This window comes from Trachinotus anak, unplaced genomic scaffold (genome assembly GCF_046630095.1).
Source record: "Trachinotus anak isolate AG129_WGS33_773 ecotype Australia unplaced genomic scaffold, CSIRO_AGI_Tana_v1 ptg000031l, whole genome shotgun sequence".
NCBI classification, from domain to species: domain Eukaryota; kingdom Metazoa; phylum Chordata; class Actinopteri; order Carangiformes; family Carangidae; genus Trachinotus; species Trachinotus anak.
This window is the reverse complement of record NW_027273882.1, coordinates 604,864-627,945: the sequence shown is the minus strand read 5'-3', so window position 1 is coordinate 627,945 and position 23,082 is coordinate 604,864. Positions and strand designations below refer to the sequence as shown.

The 23,082-nt window shown below is 39.4% G+C and overlaps 1 protein-coding gene across 1 annotated transcript; it reads left to right on the top strand.

The window, feature by feature from the left end:
- Window positions 1–1,500: 1,500 nt before the first annotated feature.
- On the top strand, window positions 1,501–6,649 carry slc30a1a (solute carrier family 30 member 1a). The gene is made up of 2 exons (XM_071467854.1): window positions 1,501–2,433; window positions 3,989–6,649. The coding sequence occupies exons 1-2, from the start codon at window positions 1,860–1,862 to the stop codon at window positions 4,894–4,896; spliced, it is 1,482 nt and encodes a 493-aa protein (XP_071323955.1). The 5' UTR covers window positions 1,501–1,859; the 3' UTR covers window positions 4,897–6,649.
- Window positions 6,650–23,082: the final 16,433 nt, after the last annotated feature.

Here is a 23,082-nt window from a genome sequence, read left to right as displayed (position 1 = left end):
ATATATATATATATATATATATATATATATATATATATATATATATATATATATAATATGTGTGTGTAAGTCAGGTTTTCTTTATTTTATGACTTGTATCTGTAAGAAGAGATAATTCCGTGAAGAATAAGTCTTGTGACTGTGATGGCAATGAACATGTAAACTATGCAAACTGTGAATTTAATTTCCTTTACAGTACATTTCCTGTTGCAAAACTATTGATAGTAGCAATAAATTATTATGATAAAACAAGAACTTCATTCATCCTGAATAAAAGTTTTGTACTGTATACTGTAGGTGAACACCGTAAAATTAATATAAATAGTAAATACAAGTTGTTTTTGCACATGCATAGTAAAATTAAATAAATAGTACAACTAGTGGATTGAGTTTGATATAAAATGCAACTATTAAGGATATAAAAAGTTTCGTCTTTGTAAGTTAAAGTCGGCATTCCGCGTAAATCTGTCAAGTACTTTTAATTTACATTACAATTATGCCACATTGACGCTTGTTATCAAGACTGATAGTTTCCACAAGGGGTCATCAGTTTCCTACTGCATTGAGAGTCTCCTGACAATGGTTAGGTTACAGCCATCACCGGCAATAAGCCTTCACACCTGAAACTCGTTTGTTCTTGATTAAAGAGAAAGTAGAATCCATTATTAGTAGGGACGTTGTTATAGTTAGGTTTCATTAAATAATGGGCATTTAAATTAAAATTGATGAAATGCAAATGAAACACAATTTGAATAATAGGCCTAATTATTATTATTATTATTTTAATATTTTTTGTCGAACATGTAACTAATTTCTAATGGTTAATTCTATTAGAAACTATTGAACAGATATGCAATAGGCTACAAATAGGGAAACATTCTTACCACAGTGTCAGAATCAGAATCAGTTTTATTGCCAAGTATGTTTTCACATACAAGGAATTTTTTCTGGTGATTGGTGCAATTGTGTCAACAGTGAAACAGCATTTTAAACAATTGATTCATTATAAAAGGATCTTCAAGGTTGACTTATGACAAAATTAAACGACAGGCAAAGCAACAAACGAGAGATTAATAAATATATATAATAAATTTGGATACACTGAGACACTTACAAGATCTTTATTTCTTGACTGCATCATCTTCATTGAGGCTCAATATACTCCATATTCATAAATAAAGAAGGCGAAAAGGGGCCTGTGTTTATTCACGCACATAGGTTGAATGTCCAAACGAGTTCAAATCGATAAAGTTTTCTAATTGAAGCTTCGATACAAAATAGACTTACAGATCAATTGAGGATGTTATCGCGAGATTACATTTATACGTTTATAATCGGCGTGCGTAGCAACCGCTGTTGTCGTGCTTGTTGGCTCCGCCCACTGGCGAGAGTTGCAAAATTTGACCAATCAGATCCCGCCTTGTAACCGTTTCACCAATAGAAACGATCTAGGGCGTGTCCTTATGGTGCCTTGTTCCGTGTGGAAAGTTTACCGGCTCGGGTGCAAAGTTTCAGCCGTCTGCAAACCAGAGCTCGTCGGCAAACGTTTCTTGAATGCTGGCGACGACCGCGGTTATTATACGATAACTAGAATCGTTTAACGGATTATTTCGCCTTTTGTCTCCCGGTCAGGTCGAGTGATGCTACCATTGTTGGACAACGGCAGTGAATGAAGACGCCGCTAGCACCGACCGTATTGTCTCAGGGAGCCAGCTAGCTTAACGTAAGTGTTAGCTTTGAGTCGAACCGGAGAGCTAGCTAGCTGATGTCCGGGTGATTTCGTAAGAAGACGCGGTGAAACGTTAATTAACGTTAGTTCGAAACTTGATTCGACGGAGGACCACTGTGAGAAAGGGAAGATGGCTTGCGAGCCTAATCGAGTCCGGCTGCTCTGCATGCTGTCGCTGACTTTTATTTTTTTCATCGTGGAGGTGGTGGTCAGTCGGATCACCTCATCTCTGTCCATGCTGTCGGACTCCTTTCATATGCTGTCGGACGTCATCGCACTGGTTGTGGCTCTGGTCGCGGTGCGATTTGCCGAGAAAACTCATGCGACCAACAAGAACACCTTCGGCTGGATCCGGGCGGAGGTGATGGGGGCTCTGGTTAACGCCGTCTTCCTCACTGCGCTGTGCTTCACCATCGTCCTGGAGGCGGTCGAGCGCTTCACTGAGCCCCATGAGATCGAGAGCCCCGTGGTGGTCGCCGGGGTCGGTGCGGCGGGGCTCCTGGTCAATCTGCTTGGGCTCTGCTTGTTCCACGGGCACGCCGGCGGAGGCCATGGACACTCCCACGGAGGTCACTCTCATGGGAATAAGAACAAGAGGGGTAAGACGGGCAAGTCCCAGAAAGCTGGGAATGGGTCTTCAGGAGAAGAGACCAACAATTTGGTTGGAAATCACAACAGCCCGGGAGACGTGAGACCGAGAAATGGTAAGTATGTAAAGTTGGAACATTTTCTCTGTACTGCATCCGTTGTGTCTTTTACATTCTTGAGTTTGCTTGTTTGCCATCTCTTTGTTGAATTATGTAATCTTCTTATTCAGTGTACACTACGGGCCATTATAAAGTGTCCAAACTCCACAAATCCAGCCTCTTTGTGTCCCACAACTATTCTGACAGCATGTCCTGGACTTTATCTCCATCGTTAGCAGTACAGATTGCATAACAGTGCATACATACCCACGTTTCCAGTGTACCCCCAGGATGCCCTACCCAAGTGACTAATACTTATTATTTCTACTACAACTGTGTTATTTAGACATCTGCGTTAGCTGTCAGATATTTGTTGGTGGCCATGGAAACGTGGCCACCCTCAGTGACATTAAGTGAAGACTCATGTTTCAGTATTTGTAAAGACTGGCAACAATCAACTGGATTATAAATAGAGATTAGGTCAGGCTCAGCCAAGAAACTGTTTTTGACAAGTTGAAACTTGTGAGAGTGTCAATAGTGCTAAATTCTCAAAGCTCTTACGCCTTATTCTTTACAGGTCGCATTGTACAGTTACTGTACAAGTGAATACAACGTTCACAAAGCAGTTATTGCTTGATTGTTACAAAGCCATGTTGTAGTATTTGGTCACCACCAGCATACTCACACATTGTGTGCACACAGAAAGAACTGTATGTACACAGTTTGAACTGTCTGTAAATTAAAAGTACTAGTCAAAGGTACTGGTCATCTATGCTCACCGAAGGGTTGAACAGGAGACCATTTCTCCCCCACACTGTAACGCTCTGCCATTTTAAATAAATGGAGGCTGTACCCCCTCCTACCCCTCCACCCTGTGCACTGATCGCTGTTACTGGGTCATACATCAGTGTAACCATGGAGGCGACAGCCCCAGTCGCACCATTAGCCGTTGATGAATGACCCATAGAGTCCCAGGATGGAGGCGAGCAGCCATTGCTCAGGTGCCATTCCCCCTAGTGTTGTGTATACTGTTTCTCTGCCTGCAATTACTACTTGAATTCACTTAATGTGAATTACTACAGAGTGTTTCTCAGTATTTAGGATCCCACATGCTGGGAGTCTTCTGTGGCTGTCTGGTATGTCCCCCCTGTTTGTACCCCCAAGCAGTTGTAGCACAGACTTGGTTACAAGGTTGAATTGGCTTCCACAGTGAAAGCAAGAACATTGTTAGCAAGAAAAAATGTATGAATGAATGTATGTCCACCTCAATGGAATTATCTGTCTTCAACCTCTTCCTGACTTTGAATGGAGCAGCTCCAACACATGTCACCTGATAACAGGCTGAGTTCTGGCTCTTTTGTTCAAAGGTTCCACCATTCACCATAATGAGATTATTGTTTTGTTTTTCTGTAATATCTCAAGACAACATGTCTGTTTTTGTTACAGTCCCTGTGCTGTCTGTATATCAATTTTCAACGCTACATGAGTATCTAAGTTTTAAAGTCCAGTTGATTATTTGACTGTCACCTCATGTTCCTGTAATGTAAACTAACCTCCCTGTTTTTATCTATAGAAATCAGCCGTAAGGACAGCACGGAGGTGCAGATGAATGGCAACACCCACTATGAGGAGATGGATCATGACCACGACTCATCGTCCCAGCTCAACATGCGCGGGGTCTTCCTGCATGTGTTAGGCGATGCCCTGGGCTCTGTCATTGTGGTTGTTAATGCTATAATATTTACCTTTGTGTGGCAGCCCTGTAAAGATGGTGAGTTATGTACAAACCCATGTGTCAACAGCCACACCACAGACCATCAACATGTCAATCACACACTGATCGACCTGCGGGACAGTCCTTCTGTGCCGGACATGAAGACTGCTGGCCCCTGCTGGGTCCTCTACTTGGATCCCACTCTCTGTATCATCATGGTGGGCATCCTGCTGTATACTACCTACCCACTGCTCAAAGAGTCGGCCCTCATCCTGCTGCAGACCGTACCCAAGCAGATCAACATGCACCGGCTCAATGAGCGTCTGCTAAGTCTGGACGGTGTGCTGGCCATCCATGAGCTGCACATCTGGCAGCTAGCTGGCAGCCGCATCATTGCCACGGCTCACATCAAATGCCATGACCCCACATCTTACATGGAGGTTGCTAAAAGGATCAAGGACTTCTTCCATAACGAGGGCATCCATGCCACAACCATCCAGCCAGAATTTGTCACGTTCAACTCAGAGTCTCAAGACTCGCTCTGTGAGCTCTCCTGTCGGACACAGTGCGCTCCCAAACTGTGCTGCGGCTCTGCAGACAAACAGAGCACAGGCTCTGATAAAAAGGCCAGCAGTGACTGCAAGCCAGCTGACGCTCCAGCCATGGAAGTGATCAGCGAGACCCCAGAGCAAGCTGCAGGCGTTCAGGTGTGCCCTCGGTCAGAGGCCGAGGTTACCATCACCAGAGAGGTGGAGTCGTCTCTGTGAGATGGAGGGGATAGAGAGAAATGGAGGAGAAGCTGAGAAACTACCATGTTGGGCAGAAATTATCATTGTCATTTGCAGGAGGCTGTTATCTTTTTGACCTCTAGTTGCCCCGATAAGGAAATAATTTTCCTTAGCCTTTTATTCTCCGCCATCGCTCCCAAGTTTTTTTTTTTTTATCTTTCTCTTTTTTGTGTCCAACCATTCCCCTCCCTCCCAGCCTCTCCTCTGCTGCTCGGCCACCCTCTTGTCTTCTGTTGCCCTGGCAGTATGGTGGCGATGCATGTTAGGGTTCACTGACCTCATCTCCTCCAGGACTGGAGCGAGTCCTGCATGAGTGTCCCTTGTTAGCACCGTGTTGTGATGTGTCATCTCGTCCCATGGTGTTTCTGTGCCAAAGCTTCTCACTGCAGGACTGAAGGGATCGGAGAGGCGCCCTCTTCTCCAAAAGGACTCACACAACACATGCAAGTCGAAGCACACATCACTAGGTTGTTTTGTTTAGCCTATGGACCTGTTGGCAAAGAGTCTACCTTCTTGTCTTTTGCGTAGGCTTAAAGCAGATCTATTTTCTTACCCTCTGGCCCTAAATGGAAGAGTATTGTATTGCATAATAATTTAAGTATTTAAGTTATTAGAAATGATCTATTTCTCTCTGTAGATGCTGTTTGTAATATTTAGTTTGGATGATAGAAACATTTTTGCAATTTTTCTGTCTTGAAGTTTTTGACAGACCATCTATGCTGTAGTCAGTTTTACAAATGTGAAGTTTTTATAATGATTTTGTTTTTTCAGACTTTTCTCTGGCCTTGACTCAGTTTTAATTGCAGTTATTAGTTGGATACAGAAGCCGTATCAACACCTCTCTCACCTTGCCTTTTAAATACAAAACTGCTGTGGTATAGCACTGAATATAGTAGACACGGTGTAACAGAACTTCTTGCAATGGCACAGTCACCTAATTAAATGTTCATTCATAAATTGGATGCCTTGCAAGCCAGAGGGTTGCATCTGTTGTGAAGAAGTGAGCACTGTATGTCATTAGTGAAACACTATTCTGTGTGTGAATCTGTACTGGAAACTTTCTGATGATGGCTGTAGATTTCATTTTAAAATTGTCATGAATGTGTGCGGCACCTTGTCACAATCCATGCTGAGGGAGTTTTTATATTTCCAGGACGTTCCACTGACTTTGCATGACCAAACTGAGACCTGGTGTTTGAATTTTTAGAGCTCCAGTAAGAGCTCCTGTTGCTGCTTACCAGCACCTGCTGGTATCCTCCAACATTATTCATAACTGTGTAGGGAATGACTCATCATAGAGCTCATCTGTCCTCTGCTTTGGACAGCCGAGCAAGCTATTTTTGCTGAATTAAAGTCCATATGGTGGCCTTTTGAAATGGTTTGAATTTTCCCTCGTCACCACAGATATCATTTAAAGATGATCCATTGATGTGTTTCCGATTTCCACTCCCGATTAAATGTGTATGCAATATAGAAATATGTGCTGGGAAATGTACTTTGACATGTTCTTCATTTGTAATGTTTGGTCACTTTTATTCTGTGTCTTTTAAGACTTGAGCTCAATGTGCAAATTGAAAACAAAAGTGTTGTTTTTTTTTTTAATTTTAGATATGACATGTCAGCTGATGTGTTTTTGATATTATATATCTATATACATATATAATATCTACAGTACCTGTCCAATGTGTCATTGTGAAATAAAAATATATGGCTGTTTGGTACAGTTAATGAACCCAAAATTGTAATTTGTCTTATTCCTACTTTAGAAAATGTTTCAGTTTAGTCTTACATGGAACACTTAGCAGCCAAAAAAACAGCTCCTCTCAAAACAGAAGTCATATAGTGTTTAACGAGAAGAAGAAAAAAAAAACAACCACAGAGATGTAAAATGTAATTGAAGGGACACACAACAACCAAAAAGAGACCCACATTGATCACAAAGAGATTAAAAAAAAGCAACAAAGACACATAAAATGTCATTAACGAAATGCAAAATGACCAAAAAGGGACACAAAACTTTCACAAAGGAACATATAACTGCTGCAGCGAGATGCAGAACATCTCTGCAGCTGCATTGTTTGTGGTTGTTTTGACTTTCATTTTGAATTCGTGTGTGTGGGGGGTGGGGGTGGGGGGGGTTAGAAGTTGCAGCTCTTTGTTGATGAGAGTTTCATAAAGTTGTTTATTTGGCATTCATTTATTTCACTGAATCAACTATGTCACTATAAATAAAGTGACATTAATTATTGCCAAGGACCAGGGCTTTCAGTTTTAACACATTTTCACTTATTTTACAAATTCTTTAAAATGATTCCCTGTCTGGCTCCCTCCATTCAAAAGTTTCCAAACTTACCAATGGAGATAAACTGGTTGGTGTCATAAGTTTTTTGTTAAAAGCCTTGAACGCCTTAAAACCAGCTTCTCACAGTGTCAGTCCAGACTCTGTTCTGCTGTTGACTTTTGCCTATTAAATCCACTTTAGCCATAGAAATGTGAAGGAGATCAAAGAGGAGATTTACGTTTGAAGACGCAGGGGTTGTGAGCAGGTCGGCATAGCTTTATTACACACAGCTTACATTCCAGTTTCCTGTCCCACTGCGTTCATGTGCTGCTTTTGTTTTTTGTGGTTTAATGATTTTCACTTGTATTTCCATAAAGCAGTAAAGAGCTATGCAGGAAAAAACAGGAAAGACATCAAATTTATCTGAAGACGTGCACAAATGAAGTTATATATTCTGCTTTTTTCTGGAGGTGTTAATGCAAAATCTATTAACTTGTTCAAAGAGTCTCTTACACCCTTTACAGGCAGAAACTGTAAGTACACTTACGATGGGAATTCACAAAATCCACAGGCAGGCACAATCTCAAACGTTATTCAGACTCTTTATTTCAGTAAGAGTAGCACTGCCTTCATTAAAAACCCTACTTATGTAAAAGCACAGAAGTATCATCAGCAAGATATAGGTTTGAAAATGAACGCATGAGCAGCACTTTTGCAGCAGTTGTGTTGCATTTCATAAATTTGAAGTAGGTCCATTCCTGCTACACTGCCAGAACCCACAGAGAGAACTGTAAGGACTCAAATTCTGACTAAAATGACTTGATAAGAATAAGATTTTTTTTTCACTCAACAATGCATCGTGTTTTAAAGGAAAATAATTTGCAAAATAACGATGATGATAATGATGTCAGATAATCATCCATCATCTGAAAGGTAGTGGAGTAGCAGTATTGTGTAGCACAAAATACAGGTAAGAATGTTGATACAACAACAGCGGTTCAGAAATTGAGAAAGTTAATATGACATCAATAAGAGAATTACAGTAACTAGATGTCAAAATAGAAATTGTCACTGAAAACCACATGAACAACATGTATTGATCTAGTCTGTAAAGCCAACAGGATGTCTGCGGCTCCTGTAAAGCCACAGACTATCTAAACAGTAATAATGGTTGGAAGTAAATCTGACATAATAGGAGTGAGTGAGTTGTGGACTGTCATGCTGCAACTACATAAGTGCATAATTTCAGCCTTTCACCACTCTCCTCTGCGGTGTGAAGAAGTGAATGCTGGCTCCGGTCTGTGGCTGAGCTTCAAGTCTGGGGAGGCTGCTGACTTCTCGTCGATGTGAGGCTGTCGGAGCAGCCGCCGGCCTGAGGGGACTTATGTAAGAGGCCCAGGGGCATTCCAAAGGCAACAAGCACGGGGTTCTACCCAGCATTCCTCAGTGCTGTTCGCCCACTCGCTCCTCACTCTCTGTGGCTTTTCACGTGGACTGACAGGTTTGTGCATACAGCCGCTCTCTTTTCGTGCTCTTTGTCTCAATCAGGTGTTGTTTGCACCTTTACTGTATGCACCAGTAGTGTGAGTCTGCATGCAGCCTGTGACGTTTTAGTTTCACAGAGACTCAAACGTATTATCAGCCTTACCTGAATTATGTTTCTATACCTTTACTTTGCAACAGCACGTGTGTTGTCAATACACATGGTTTGTATGAGCCAACAAACTTTCCCTCATCACAACTCTACACACCGTCATGTAGTTTATTGATTAGAAGAAGACAGTAACATAATCACAAAAAGTTACAAATCGACAAATAAAAGGTATAACAAGTTGCTTTAACCTTCATGACTTTTATCCACATAATGGTGCATTTGGACCATACACGTACATATTAAACATGTTAATTGCTGAGCTTAAGAGATATTAGTAGGCGGATGTTGTTGCTTTTGGACACAGCCAGGCTAGCCTTTTCTAGTCTTTATGCTAAGCTAAGCTAACTGTTGCTGGCTGTAGCTTCATATTTAATGTACAGACACTGTTTGAGAGAGGTATCAATCCTCTCATCGAGCTCTGCCAGGAAGAGAGTATGCGTATTTCCCAAAATGTGTTGAGCTCTTCCTTCAAAGACTCTTGAACTATCTGGATGAACTTATTCTTCTATACTTATGAATCTTAACAACTTAACAAATGGTGCAATGAAAAAAAGTCTAATTTCAGGAGAGTCCCCCGTAACAGTAAAACACCATACAACTGACAGTGCTGAATAGTTAAAGCCCTGTTGGTGTTACGCAAAATTTGTGTGTGTGTGTGTGTGTGTGTGTGTGTTTGTATGCGTGTGTGGTCGCACCAGGCCATCTGTCTCCCTGGCTTTGTCCCTGGGATTTTCAAACATGGTGAAGAGGACATGAGGGTGAGTTCAGTGAGGGGAGAGAGGAGGGGGGTGAACACTGGACTTGAGGGTGAGAGGTCACTCTGCAGCTAAATGGATTCACCTTTGCCAGCACAGCATTTTCAGGCTCAGCTAAAACTCTGGAGTCATTCAACAGAGCACACAATACCCCAAAAGAAGCATCCTGATGAACCTTAGCCCCTAGTTTGTGCCTCTCATTTGTTAACATTACATTAGAGTCACGGAGCTGCACAGCCACTTCTCTGAAAAAACAAACACCAAAAGCCCTGAGGGTTGTGTGATATAAGATGTGAGTCGGTGAGCTTTAGAGCTGCTGCGTGACTCTGTAATTTTCATGTCTCCTGTGACTGATGTGGTTACGTTGAGAACATTTCTTTATTGTCCAGCAAACAAACAAGTAATTCCAGACCTGGTGAGTTTGAATTTTCTAGATTCTTCACTAGATGCTTTGTGGGTTGAGAAAATACTCCGACCTTGAAAGGTAAATAAACCATTGTAGTGAATTATCAGAAACATTTAGAAAGAAAGTTGTGAGAAACCAGGAAGTGTACGGTCATCATTTGAAACACAGTCTTGGACTTTATTTATGTGGCTCCTTTCTCTGATTGTGTTAAATAAAGTTAACTAAACTAAAATGCATTAAACACAGACACACTACATGTTTTTCAAGGGACAGTGTTGCTTTGTCACTAAAAAGAGTTGATTTAAACAGATTACATTAAACATCACCATCCACACTGAACATTTTTTGATCCATTGTTTGAGGGCATTGAACTGTACCGCTGGTTGGAGATAGTGACAGTGCACTAGGGAGTGATTTTGGACTCCCCAGCCTCAGTCTGTCCTCTGTCCTGTTGAAAGAAAACGGGAGAATGGGACTGACAGTGAAAGTGACTATTGAAGCAACCGGTGACCTCTGAGCTTTGTTTACAGAGAAAGAGTCCACTGTGTCACATATAGTCCCATTTAACGAACAAAGACGAGGGTTTCACTGCTGCTGCTGTCGATTCCCTCTCAATACAGTCAATTCAGGAGCTGGGCTGGACTGAAAATTGACTGAAAGAGAGTCTCTTAAGTGCCTGATGTTAATGGCGGTTTTGATTTTTACTTATTGAACTTATTTTAATACAAACAGTCAAGGATGAGAATATTTAAATAAAGAAAAAAAATCTGTCTCCTACAAATCCTACTACTCTGTCTGCACTACAATATAATTGTTATATTTTGCCACTCAGTGAAAATCACGCGATACTGAACTTGGTGGTTTGGCGAAATGCTGGCTGGTCAGTTTCAGGTTTTCTTGCAGTGAAAAGAAGTAAAGAAATATTGAAGTGAAATGCTGACATGTGGACAAAAAGCAGAACTTTGACCTTTGTAGGACTGAATTTGGTATAAATGCTCCTTAACAACATGTTTTTGTGTTTGTCAGTCTGTGTGTAGGCTGTACGGATGAACTGATGACGCAGACGTGAGGGATTTACTTCCTCTCTCTGACACTTTCTCATGTGCTCTTTTATTTCCTTTAGTCAACTTCGGGGATTTTACTACTGCACTGTACCACCTTTTCCTGTCTTTCATCATATTTTTAAACATTAGATGAACACACTATTGCATCTGTAGTTAAAGGTCGTGTTATAAACTGTCTGTACCTGTGTATGAATATTTCAGTCCTCAGTTCCCACAGGATTTTATAAAAATGAAGTAATTTCTTTAATCAAAATAAAACGATGTATTATTTTTCATATATATCAGACCAGGCCAAATCAGTGCACATACATTTAATATGACTCATGACAAGACATCAGGTTTTAATTAGACTCTATTAAATCTTTTAGCATTCACTGTAGCATTAGAAATATTAATCAAACTCCCCAGAAAAGCTTTTTGTTCCTGATCCGAAGACATTTCGATTAATCAAAATTTTCTTAAGTTTAGTTGTTGCTATCTTTAAAAGCCAGAAATGTCAACTTCATGATGGTGCTAGAAAGGGAAAAAGCGGGTTGCTCGCCGAAGTGATTAGGATTCATCATCTGTGTACCATGAATGTCTGTATAAAATTGAATGTAGAGTATGTATAATCCATATAATCCATATAATTATATGTATAATCCACATAATAGTTGTTGAGATATTTAAATCTGGAGCAAAGTGGTGGACTGATCAGACCTAACCATGACTAAATGTGAGGTGACAGTAACTGACGTGTGTGACGTTAAAACATTATTGCCGCTTGAGTAAAAAAGTTAATTATTCTCCCCACTTCTGTGGATATCCCTGAGGAGTGATCCAGCAATGCTCGACACACAGACGAGGCAAGTGTGAGGCAGGAGTATATGAGCACTTAGTTAAAAACAGGGAGGTTCAAACTGTTGGCTCAATAACTAAAAATCACTTAATAATCTCCAGACTTTACTACAGGACTGTCCTCTCCCACACTTGTCCCAGAAACCTTTAATCTGACCACATGGCAGGTTTGTAGACCTGTCCGTCTTAGAGAGAGATTAGGAGGGCTGGAATGTTAACCAGCTCTCTGGTGAGGATGATGATGGTGACGATGATTAGCAGTGGGGGAGATCCTTAGATTGTTAATCTATGAGAAACACCACAGGAGAAATCCTCGATGTGTATATATACAATACAGTTGTTTTTTTTTACCATCAGCATTTACGCAAATATCAGTGCAGACTATGTCATAAAAATTGTGAAAGTTAACATTTTGAATAAGACGTTAACAAAAGTTTTGCCTTTGAATTTGTCCAACTTTTCACCAGTAAAACACACACAAGCCTCCATCATCTCACTGTCTCCACATCAGGAAGACGAACCCAAATCAATATGCCGCAGTGTTTGCTCATGAGTGTATACTGTTTCGAAACCATTTAAGGTGATGAATTAAGTGAATGATCAGTTTGACATTTTGGATTCATGATTACTGACCTGGCTTGAGGCTGACCAGTCTATCCAATTACATCCAGTCAATGATCAAAGAGGAGTTAATTCAGTATAATCAATAGTCTGGTAAAAAGTGAACATGCTGTGAACTTCATAACTTTCTGACTTTGTGATGTATCACAGTAAGAGTCTGGTTTGGTTTGTTAAACTCATTTAGCTATTAGCTTTTGTCTGTAGCTTTTGACCACATCTCGAGGACTTTCCTCAGCGGATGCTTGGCGTTCATCACATGATCGTACAATGGAACCTAAGAAAAAAAAGCTAGGAAAGCTAGAACAGCTGAGTGATCCCCAGGCAGGGAAAATGAAGCATCACGGCAGCAGAAATACAAGTACACAATATAGATGGAAAACTGTATAGCCTACATTATGAATATCTATAAAATATTATATAATATAATAATATATAACACAATAAGTAACTATAAAGTATATAGAGACAAAAATAGCCACAAATAAAGTGAGAAGACATTGATGAAAAGAGGAAATTGATAGAATTATAATGGCCATCATTTCCTAATAATTTCCCAGGAAGTCTCCTGAAAATGATTTCTCAATCTGGTACTAATTATAGAGAATATAGAGACAAATTTTACTTTGTGAAACTTTTAAGCCCCTTTTGATTTCCAGAGTAATTTCCTTGAGAGAAGAGACTTCTTGGTGTTCGTGGTGTGTCTCATCTCATGGTCTCTGTAATCCTAAAATCATGGCTACAACCCTACAGCTGATAACATCAATATTTTATGACCCCATGCCATGTTAAATCTGAAATATTAATCTGAAAAGAAGGTACAGCTGTAAAATGAATTATAAATGCAGATAAATGTTGTGTTCAACATGGAAAATGATCATTTTTATGGCATGGATTAAAAATAGAAAGTTAATAGAAATAGAATAGAAATTTATAGTAGGGGGAGGAGGTGAGTTAAGGGACTGTGTATTTATGAACGCAGTGTTTGGCCTAATGTTTTGAATCCTTGTTATATGATTGTTTTCTCAGGGCCGTGAAGGTGTTGAGGAAAAGACTCTGGGTTAATGTTTCACTGATTGCCTGTACTGTACTGTCATGCCTTCCTCGCCGACCTCTCAGACTTTGATCGTGGAGTTGAGTGAGCTCAGCCAGCAATAATGAATTCCTCACTGATAAACAGAGTGCTAACAAACTCCAGTGAGAGAGAAGAGGAGATCAACACCAAACACAACCTCTCAGTATCAATCTCTACCCTCCCGCGATTATGCAGTCTGCATATAGTAAAGATAAATGCCATCTTTTCACAGCTGTTATGAGCTTCCATGTGCCCATTATCGACAGTTATCAGCCACCCGACTGCCCAGTGTGAGGGCCGCAGCTGCTCATCACATCATCTCAGCTAAAGCCACGGGAAAGTTAAACATTAGCAGAATTGTTGTACGTTCGATTGATTGTCATCAGGATTATTGCTTATAATTCTGTCTCATTATTTTTTGTCAGTTTAACAAAGTATACAGGCCTAAAGCTGCTTGCTAGGAACCTAAAATACAGGAAAAATTCCACAATTTTTAGTGATAATCACTCAAAAATATTATGATGGAACAGTACAAGGTAGTAAAAAGAATTGTTTCACTGTTCCACCATCACAATATAAATAGAATATTTATAAAAAAGTCTATTTACATGTGAGGTTATTTTACCCTAACTCATTTTTGTGCCTTTTTCAGCTAAAACCTATGTGTGCCTGTAAATCATTGCAGATATATTAATTCAAAATATGGTATTAAAATGAGATGCAGTGTGAAATCTCTCTCTACAGGTTTTCTCGGCCTGTCTCTGCATGTTACAGTATGTAAATAAAGTTATGTTTTACTACGCTTGTAAAAGACAAATCCCCTAATCAGAAAAAAGCTGTAATGCTATGATTTATTGATAATGCAACCAGGCCAGATCAGTGACTCCTCTGCATTTTGTCGTGCGTAATGATGGAGCTGCAAACAGATTTCTGCTGTTACACAATGTGTTTGCTGCTTTTCCTTCCTCCTGATGTCCTCCTCCTCCTCCTCCTCTTCCTCCTCCAGCTCACAGATTTTTATGGTTATCTTTGGAAACAAACACACAGTCAAATGCTGCTGTTGTACATATTTCTCCTCTCCCCCCCCTCCCACCAAAACACACACACACACACACACACACACACACACACACACATTATCACGAGGATGTGTGTAATAACTGACAAGAGGAATAGTATGAAACAGCAGACTCACTGCTGGGAATACAGATGCTCCTAACCAGCACCACATATAAGTGATTTGGTTTTGATATGCTCCCCTCCTACACACACACACACACACGCACACACTTACACGTACACAACTATATAGGCTACACACATCTGCCTGGTGAAATATAATTACATAAAAGCATCTCTCACACTCTATGCACTATGTTCTGTCTCTCTGCCCCCAGTGGAATCTATTAAGTTCCCATCACATAATTAAACCACATTTGTCGGGGAGTTTAGAAATCTTACACATTTAGCCATTAGCAGCCGCAGAGATGGAAATGTCAGCCGGGTGTTCAGTGTACCCTTTTGCTCCAGACTAAAATATCTCAAGAACTACTGGATGGATTGACGATTGATTTATTGATGAAATTTGATACAGACATTCAAAGACCACAGAGGATGAAAATGACTTTGGTGACCATCTGACTTTTCCTGTAGCTCCACCACGAGGTTGATGTTTCGGTTTTTCTGTTAAAAAACGAATGGATCAGTTGCTACAGATGCTCATGTCCTCTTCATGATTAACCGTAATAACTTTGGTGATTGTTTCATCTTTCGCCACCATAAAGTAGAAACCATAATTTGTCCAATGCTTTGATTTGTGAGCTGGCCAAACATCAAGATAAACATCATCAAGAACATGGAAGAGTAGTCCCCAAAGGGCTCAAAAATTCAAATGTGAACACAGACAGTTCAGGACAACTGGGAAAACACCATCTCCTGAAGAATACCATAAGATATGATTGAGAGCTCCAGAGCAGCTCCTAATGGACCTTGTGGTAGGATTGTTATGTCAAAACATTACCTAAAAAGCACCATAAATGTTAAAAAAAAACAACAAAAACCAAAATGAAAGTTACTCTGTTATATTAAAAGCACTGTTTTATGAGTGGGTCCACATTTTGTTGATAGTGTACACACGCTGCATATTGGTTTCATGCTATTCAGCTGATTGACAGAAGGTGACAATAACATGCAAAGACACGCAACAATGTCAAAGAAGAAGATTGATAGGACGCCAACATGGATGTAAGCAATGGACGATTACAAAAAATCTTTTCAAAAATCAGCTTTGCAGACATTTTATCGGGAAGGAAATGCATTTAACACGAGACCTCAGGGTAAAACAAGGTCTGACACAATGCCTTCTGGCGAGAAACACTGAGGACAACTTTGTTTGTTCACAAGAAATCTGGGCTGAACAAACGCGCTCTTGGTCTCTTCTGTGTTCACTCAGTTATTCATGGTTTGACCACATGGTTGAACAGTCAGTGTTTTCAGACTCTAAACCTCAAAACATGTCTCTAGAACACGGAGCACAAGTTGTTTGTGTGTCAGTGCTGACTGTGATAGGTGAAGTCGCAGACTGATCATTAAGGAAAGTCAGAGTGAAAGTCTGGATGGAAATCTTTCCCTGGACTTCAGGTGCAGTGACATCTGTCAGTTTCCGTGAAAAGCGACGTCACTCTGGATGAACCCTGGCCTGGTTTCTGGAAGCATGAAATGCTTTCTTGGGTTTCACCTGATAACAGCTGCACAGCAAGAGTTCATCGGTTTTCTTACATATTCATAGAAACTGTGCAAACACTTTCTCCATATTTGCTCAAAATGTTTGCACAGTCAACACTGTCCTCGTCATATTTTTCTTCTTCTTTTACTTATTCAGTTCATTCTCCTCATGACACACACTTGATAGAGAGACACACTGTTTGGCCTCACACTGATTTCTGCTGCTGCTATCCCAGCATGCACTGGGACAGCAGCAGAGTCAACACACACACACACACACAGCTCAACGTCTAGTTTCCACCCTCCCTGTCTGACATGCACACGTTTGAAATATCATTCGGAACAGACGAGGTAAAGGAAATAAAACTGAGGGCTTACTTGCTGTCATATGACAACAATCAAACCACCGCTCCCCATAAAAAGTTCTGCTCATAACTTAACTGTTATATAGAAAGCTTTTTTCCTGATGCGCATGAGCTGGCATCTTTCTCACCTCACTGCCCTGTAATCTTCACGTTAGAGCTGAAATAAATGGGGCGATTAACTGATCAGTCGAAATATTTGCTGGTCTTCTCTGATAGAAAATGTTTAAATGTTTTTTGGGGTTTTGCTTCTCAGGCAAAACAAACAATTTAACACGTCAGTTGCGGCTCTTGGAAATCATTTAAATGATTCATTGATAAAATAATTGACAGATTAATTGATAATGAAAATAGTCGCTAGTTGAGGCCCTACTTCATATAGACTGGAGCCAATGTCAAACAAGGGCGGATTTATTTAAAAATGCACATTTGTCTTGAAGTTTAGGTCAACTGCAAACCTATTTTTGAGAAGAGCCTGATTTGACCAACACTGTCCTAATGCTTTGAAACTTGCCTTGAAGAAGAGGCTTGAAGAAAATGAGGGAAAAGACAATAACAGTAACAATGAAATCTATGGAGTCAGACAACTCGTGCTGACTGATCAATTGCCAATCCTTCAGTATTGAGCCCTCAGACTGGTTACATCATAATGCAGTGGTCCTCAGAAGTTTTTCAGACACAGTATATCTGACAAATACACACCTACATAATATAATGCACATACATATTAACATCATTTTCATATGATATGATCCTTGATAAAACTTACACATAATCTCGGCTGTCTACCTGAACAGTGAGTCTCCCTGAGTTAAAAAAACAAAAACAAAAACATTTAGAGTTGATGGTGAAAACTGAGCAAGGAGCGAACTTTGTCAGCTGAAACCATCTATCAGTCTACTACAGACCCTCACAACGTGCCAAAAGATGTATTTTTTAAGAGTAAGAAGTTTGACTTTGGGTGCTTTTTACTCTTTCCTGAAGTGAAAGACAAAGAGAGCGAGTTAAGGAGGTCATGGCGCCATAACGTTATCACAGAGTTTGTGGAACAAACTGGAAGTTCTCATGCAACTGTGCAGCAGCCATCAGCTCACACTGCAGATGAGTCAAGCCGAGATTATTTGCAGAGTTATCTAAAGACACACAGGCTCTCAGACAGAATCAATTAGCCGGCAATTTGGAAATTCCTGGGCTTAGGGGACAACATAGACATAGAGAGTGAACTCCAGCTTGCACGGAGGAATTTATTCTTTCATTTCATTGCATTTCCAGCCATCTGGCCTCGCAATATGGCCGTGTAACAGGCAGAGGATCAGGCCTCGGGCCGTCTCTGCCAAACTGACTATCTGGCTGCAAGCTAGCGCGCTGATCTCAACTCAGTCGGGTGAGCAGGGAAAACTGGGATAAGATTTATATAACAAGTTTTTACAGTGTGTCATCACTCCTCTTGTTCATCTTGAGTTGTCCAATGACATGAATGCTCTTGAGACATGACATGAAGTGTAACTTCAGAAAATGTCAAACAATTTCTTTTAACGGACAAATCTGTGCTGGCATTTTTGGCAAGAGAGCAACTCATAGGTCATAAAGTAATGGTGATAAATGGTATCACGTACTTTGAACCTATATAAATGTTACACCTATAGATCATTATGAGGCGTTATTGAGCTTTATTTGGCAGTTCTTTTTTTTTACACCTGCTTATCCAACGGTTCAGACCATGATGAGCTGTGTGACTATTCATCTCCCAGTGTCGTTTCACTGACCTTAGTCCGCAGTCCACAGAGGCTTTTCTAGTGAAATGGGACGCTGGACAAAGGCCAATGAAAAAGGGGATGTCAGCAAATCCAAGGTTTTTTTTTTTCACTGCACTCATGTGATCTGCCCTGAACTTCCTTCCCTACAGTCACACCAGTGGGCAGATTGGTACTTTGCTGCTGAGACAATTTCAATTCCAGTCAGATGTTAAACATGTCTGTGATTGCATGGCTTTGGGGTTACATAATGAAGTTTGAGCAAAGGGAAATTCTTGGAGGCTGTTTATTGAGTCAGCCAAGGAAGCTGATTGAACATTAAATATGAAGAAACCTTTTTAGGCTAGTTTGCAACAGCAGAGTAGTAGTAAGTGAAAAGATGAAACATCTTTATACACTGACATTAAGATGTTAATACCCTCTGTTTTTAAAAAAAATATCATAATCCTTCAGTTTACTTGTCTTTCCTTTTGTTTCCAGGAGCTCCACTCCCTTCTTCTCATCACCCTGCTGACATTTCTTCTGAAATACTCCACCTTTTTTCTTTTAATGTGGCAGAATAAACAGTCAAATCCTAAGCAAAAGTAGTATCACACACTCCATTACAAGTACAAGCCTTGCATTCAGTAGTTTCTAACTATTATAAGCAAATTTAAATACCACAAATCAGTGGTGGAAGAAGCACTCAGATGTTTTATGTAAGTGAAAGAACCAATATAGACACTGTAGAAATACTCCATCACAGCTAATGTTCCTGCATTCGAAACCACACTTAAGTAAGAGCACAGAGGTATCATCAGCAACATTATCTGGTAATACTGATGCAACAATACATAAAATTGCAATTTACTGTTGTTGCAGCTCCTTTATATATACAATTTGGAAGTGTAGTCCAGTAGTTCCCAAACTCGGAGGTCAGGTCCCTCCAAAGGGCCACAAGATAAATCTGAGGGGTTGTGAGATAATTAGGAGAGGAAAGAAAAAAGTTCTGTGGCACAAATCTGTGTTCATATTTAGTTTCATATGTTTCATGTTAATTGATTTCATCTCTAATTTTAGATTTATTTGGGGAAATATTGAATAATTTTACCTCTTTTGGCCTTGAACAGTCAAAAACCACTGTCAAAAATGTAAGAAGTCATTATGCAAAATGACTCATTCCATAGTGTTGTATTATTATTATTATATTGTGGGAAGTGTATTTTGTGTATGTGTTTGTTTTTTTTTAAGTGAGAAGAGATGAAACAAAACAAATATTTATACAGATGTATAAAAAATGAGGAAAAAATAAAAATCATAAGAAGAAGCTTTCCAAAACCCTTGGAAGGTGGATGGATACCTCATCAAAGACGTTCAGATGTGTGTACAGGATAGTAAAAAAGTAAAATTACAATATGGAAAATCAGGATGAAAATACTATAGATATGTATAGAATATGGTCCAATGTTTATTTCTGAAAGCATAGTAAGTTAGAAATATAATATAGTAGAAGTATAAACCACCCAATTATACAATTATACTGAATTATCTGATACTGAATCTAAAGTTGTTTTTTTTCCTTGATCATTCTGTTAGTTTAAAATTCTGAGAGATGGGCTATAACATCTTCTCACATATAAATGTAAAATGAGATATTTCCACAACAACACGTTCATAATTTTATTGTAAGATGTTAGTGGGTGCATGATGAGCGGAAATGACTGAACATGTTAACAAATTAAGTTCATATTTGTGGTGATCCTGAGGATTGATCAGTGAAAACTCATCGCGCAACAGAAAGGAAAAGGAAGACATGCAAACACAGAGAAACGTGGAATCATCTGAGGAACAGGCCTTCAGCGTTATTATTAGTGTTTTGTGCATGGCTCATCATGTGACTGTTACTCAGCACTTCAGTGTGGAGTGCACAAAGCCTGACACATGTGTGTGTGCGTGTGTGGGGGGGCTGTCCTTGAACCAGTCTGACAATCAAACAAAGCCCACATTCAGTTCACTTTGTGTCTGCGCACCATACTTCACTGCTTGGTTCTTGACTAGAGTGAAAAGGGACGATTGTCTTTTTAAAAAATAAAAAAAAAATGTAGAGTGAAATCCAGTGTTAATTCAGTGCGCAGTGCTTTACAGCACTGTTGTTTGTCTCCTTACATGTGTTTCAGATATTCTTCTGAAGCCCCATTCCCTCTGTTGCTTGTTGTTATGGCAGTTCAGTAAGGAATGTGTTTATGTATTAATATTTGTTCAGTAGGTGAGGCAGTGAGTTGTTTATTTGATCAAACTTGTCAGGCTTTTCATCTCAAGAATGTGAAGTATGAGCTCTCAAAACAAAAATCCCTCCCCACACCCAGGATCACCTTATTCTCCATCCAAAACCTGTACAACTCAACACAGACCACATGCAATGATTGTTATCCCAATAAACTGTTACAACAGAGATAAAGAAATAAAAGAGACCAACAGCTTCTTTGGAGGCTCTTAGCAGCTAAAATGGTGAAAATCCACCCTCTAGTGGTGCGCTTGAGCGCTGACAAAATCCTGCAGCAATATTGGTTATTTTCAGCTTCAGCAAAAAAAAAAAAAAAAAAAAAAAAAAAAGGCCTGTGGTTGACAAAAAAGAAAAAATATATAGAAAGGAAAAAAGTCCAGAAAATCAATCACTCCTCAGAACAGGTGAAATTAAATGAAACAGAGTTAAGTTGATTGAAATTGAGTCAATTAAATTTACTAAATCATATTAAGTGAAATTAACTAAACTACATCTAGTAAAATTAATTCATTACATTTACTCAATAAAATTAATTTAAATTAAATTAAAGTAAATTAAATCAAATGTATTCAGTTTCATTAAGTGAAATTAAATCAAATTAATTTTACGCAATTAAATTAATTTAATTAAGTTAATTGAATTAACAAAATTAATTAAAATAATTGGATTCAGTGAAATTATATTTTTAAAAATTACATTACATTTACTCAATTAAATGAAATTGGCTGAAATGAAATTAATTTGATTGAGTGAAATTAATTAAGTTAAACTAGATTTTTTTTCTTAGTGACCTTGACCAAAATCTAATCACTAATCAGTCCTTGCGTTCTAGAAATATCACATTCACACTTAACAGGGAGGAACAACAGTAAAAAAAAAAAACAACAAAAAAACAAAAAGGAAAAAGAAATATGTTTGAGGTTGGTTAAAATAATAAATCATGGTTGTTTGCTTCAATTATTAGAATAATCATACAGAGCCATTCTTTGGTCAATCTTATTTAGGAGATACTGTACTGTGCCTGTAAGTTTAGGTATGATAAATAAATGAATAAATAAATATCTATTGTGAGAGAGCAAATTCATGAAACCATATTTGGGCAGTCAGGACAACACAGCTTTATGCAGTGAACACCTGTTTGGTGTTAACACTGTGGGTCAGTGCAAAACACAAACACCTAGTGACCTCTCTGCGTAACTAGTGAGGCCATCTCACGCATGGAGACAAACACGCTGGACGATGTGACGTGGGGGTCTAAAAGCTCTTGTTGTGCGTCGGGACACACAGGTGCCTCACCGACATTCACAGTGAATCTGCCAAACCTCACCAAACAACATCAGTGCCCGGTGACGCACCATCAGAGCCCTGCGGCTGCTCGCTGAGTGAGGATAACATGGGATTGATGGAGGGAATCACTTTAGAGGATTAGCACTGTCATCTGTTTGGATTACGAGGAGATCCTACCTGCCCATATGTCACCTTCGAGCTGAGGTAGACGCACTGCCTTTTCACGGAGGAGGCCTCACTCTTACTCACACTGTCTGGATATTTATTTATTCAGACAGATTAAAAACATGACACTATAGCTCTGAACAGTGTCGTTTATCTGGATGCTGTGCCTTCAGGTACTGTGTGTAAACGCTGCTTGTACTACAGAATTAGGCCTCTGGCTTTCAGAGAAGCAAGGTCAGGGACGTAATAAAGGGCAAATCCACCAAAACTCACCTTAGATTCCCTTTGTCATGTGAACTATAAGACAATAAAATCTAAATAAACTGATCAATACCACTTTATAATTAGGTCTACCTTATGAAGAGCTTGTAAGGTGTAACTAATGGCTTTAAGGTTTTAAATCCTCGTCCGCTGGGTAACCTGTCTTCAAGGTGAATTAAAGGGCTAGATAGACAGAACAGGACATATACTGACACTCCAAAAGTTAGATAAACTTATTTATTCAGGGTAGGAAGGATGCTCAATGAAAGAATTTAATTACACATAATGTTTTTATTACTGATCGAGAAAGCAGTAATTCATTATTTAGTAACCATGATTTAGATCACAAATTACAACTTTTAAACTTGTTTAAAAAAACATCTTCAAAAATGATCAGAAGGCACAAAAGAAGAAGTAAATATATGTAGAGGCTGATGGAAAACAGCATCCGTTTTCACCTTTCAAATTCAAACACCAACAAAAAATAGGAAAGTATTTTTATGGGTGTTGACAGGTGTTTACGAGCTAACATCTTAATCATGAGCAACAGAAATGTGCACGTATGTGGATATTGTTTTCAGACAGTCTTTCATGTAGCCCACAACTGTATATTCCTAATATTCTTGGATGTATGTAAGGCTGTAAGGTTGATTTTTGTT

Excerpts from the sequence above, each read along its gene's own strand:
- slc30a1a (XM_071467854.1), top strand. The coding sequence starts at position 1,860 with ATGGCTTGCGAGCCTAATCGAGTCCGGCTGCTCTGCATGCTGTCGCTG. Across the intron at positions 2,434-3,988 it reads AGACGTGAGACCGAGAAATG|AAATCAGCCGTAAGGACAGC; the intron begins GTAAGTATGTAA and ends TTTTATCTATAG.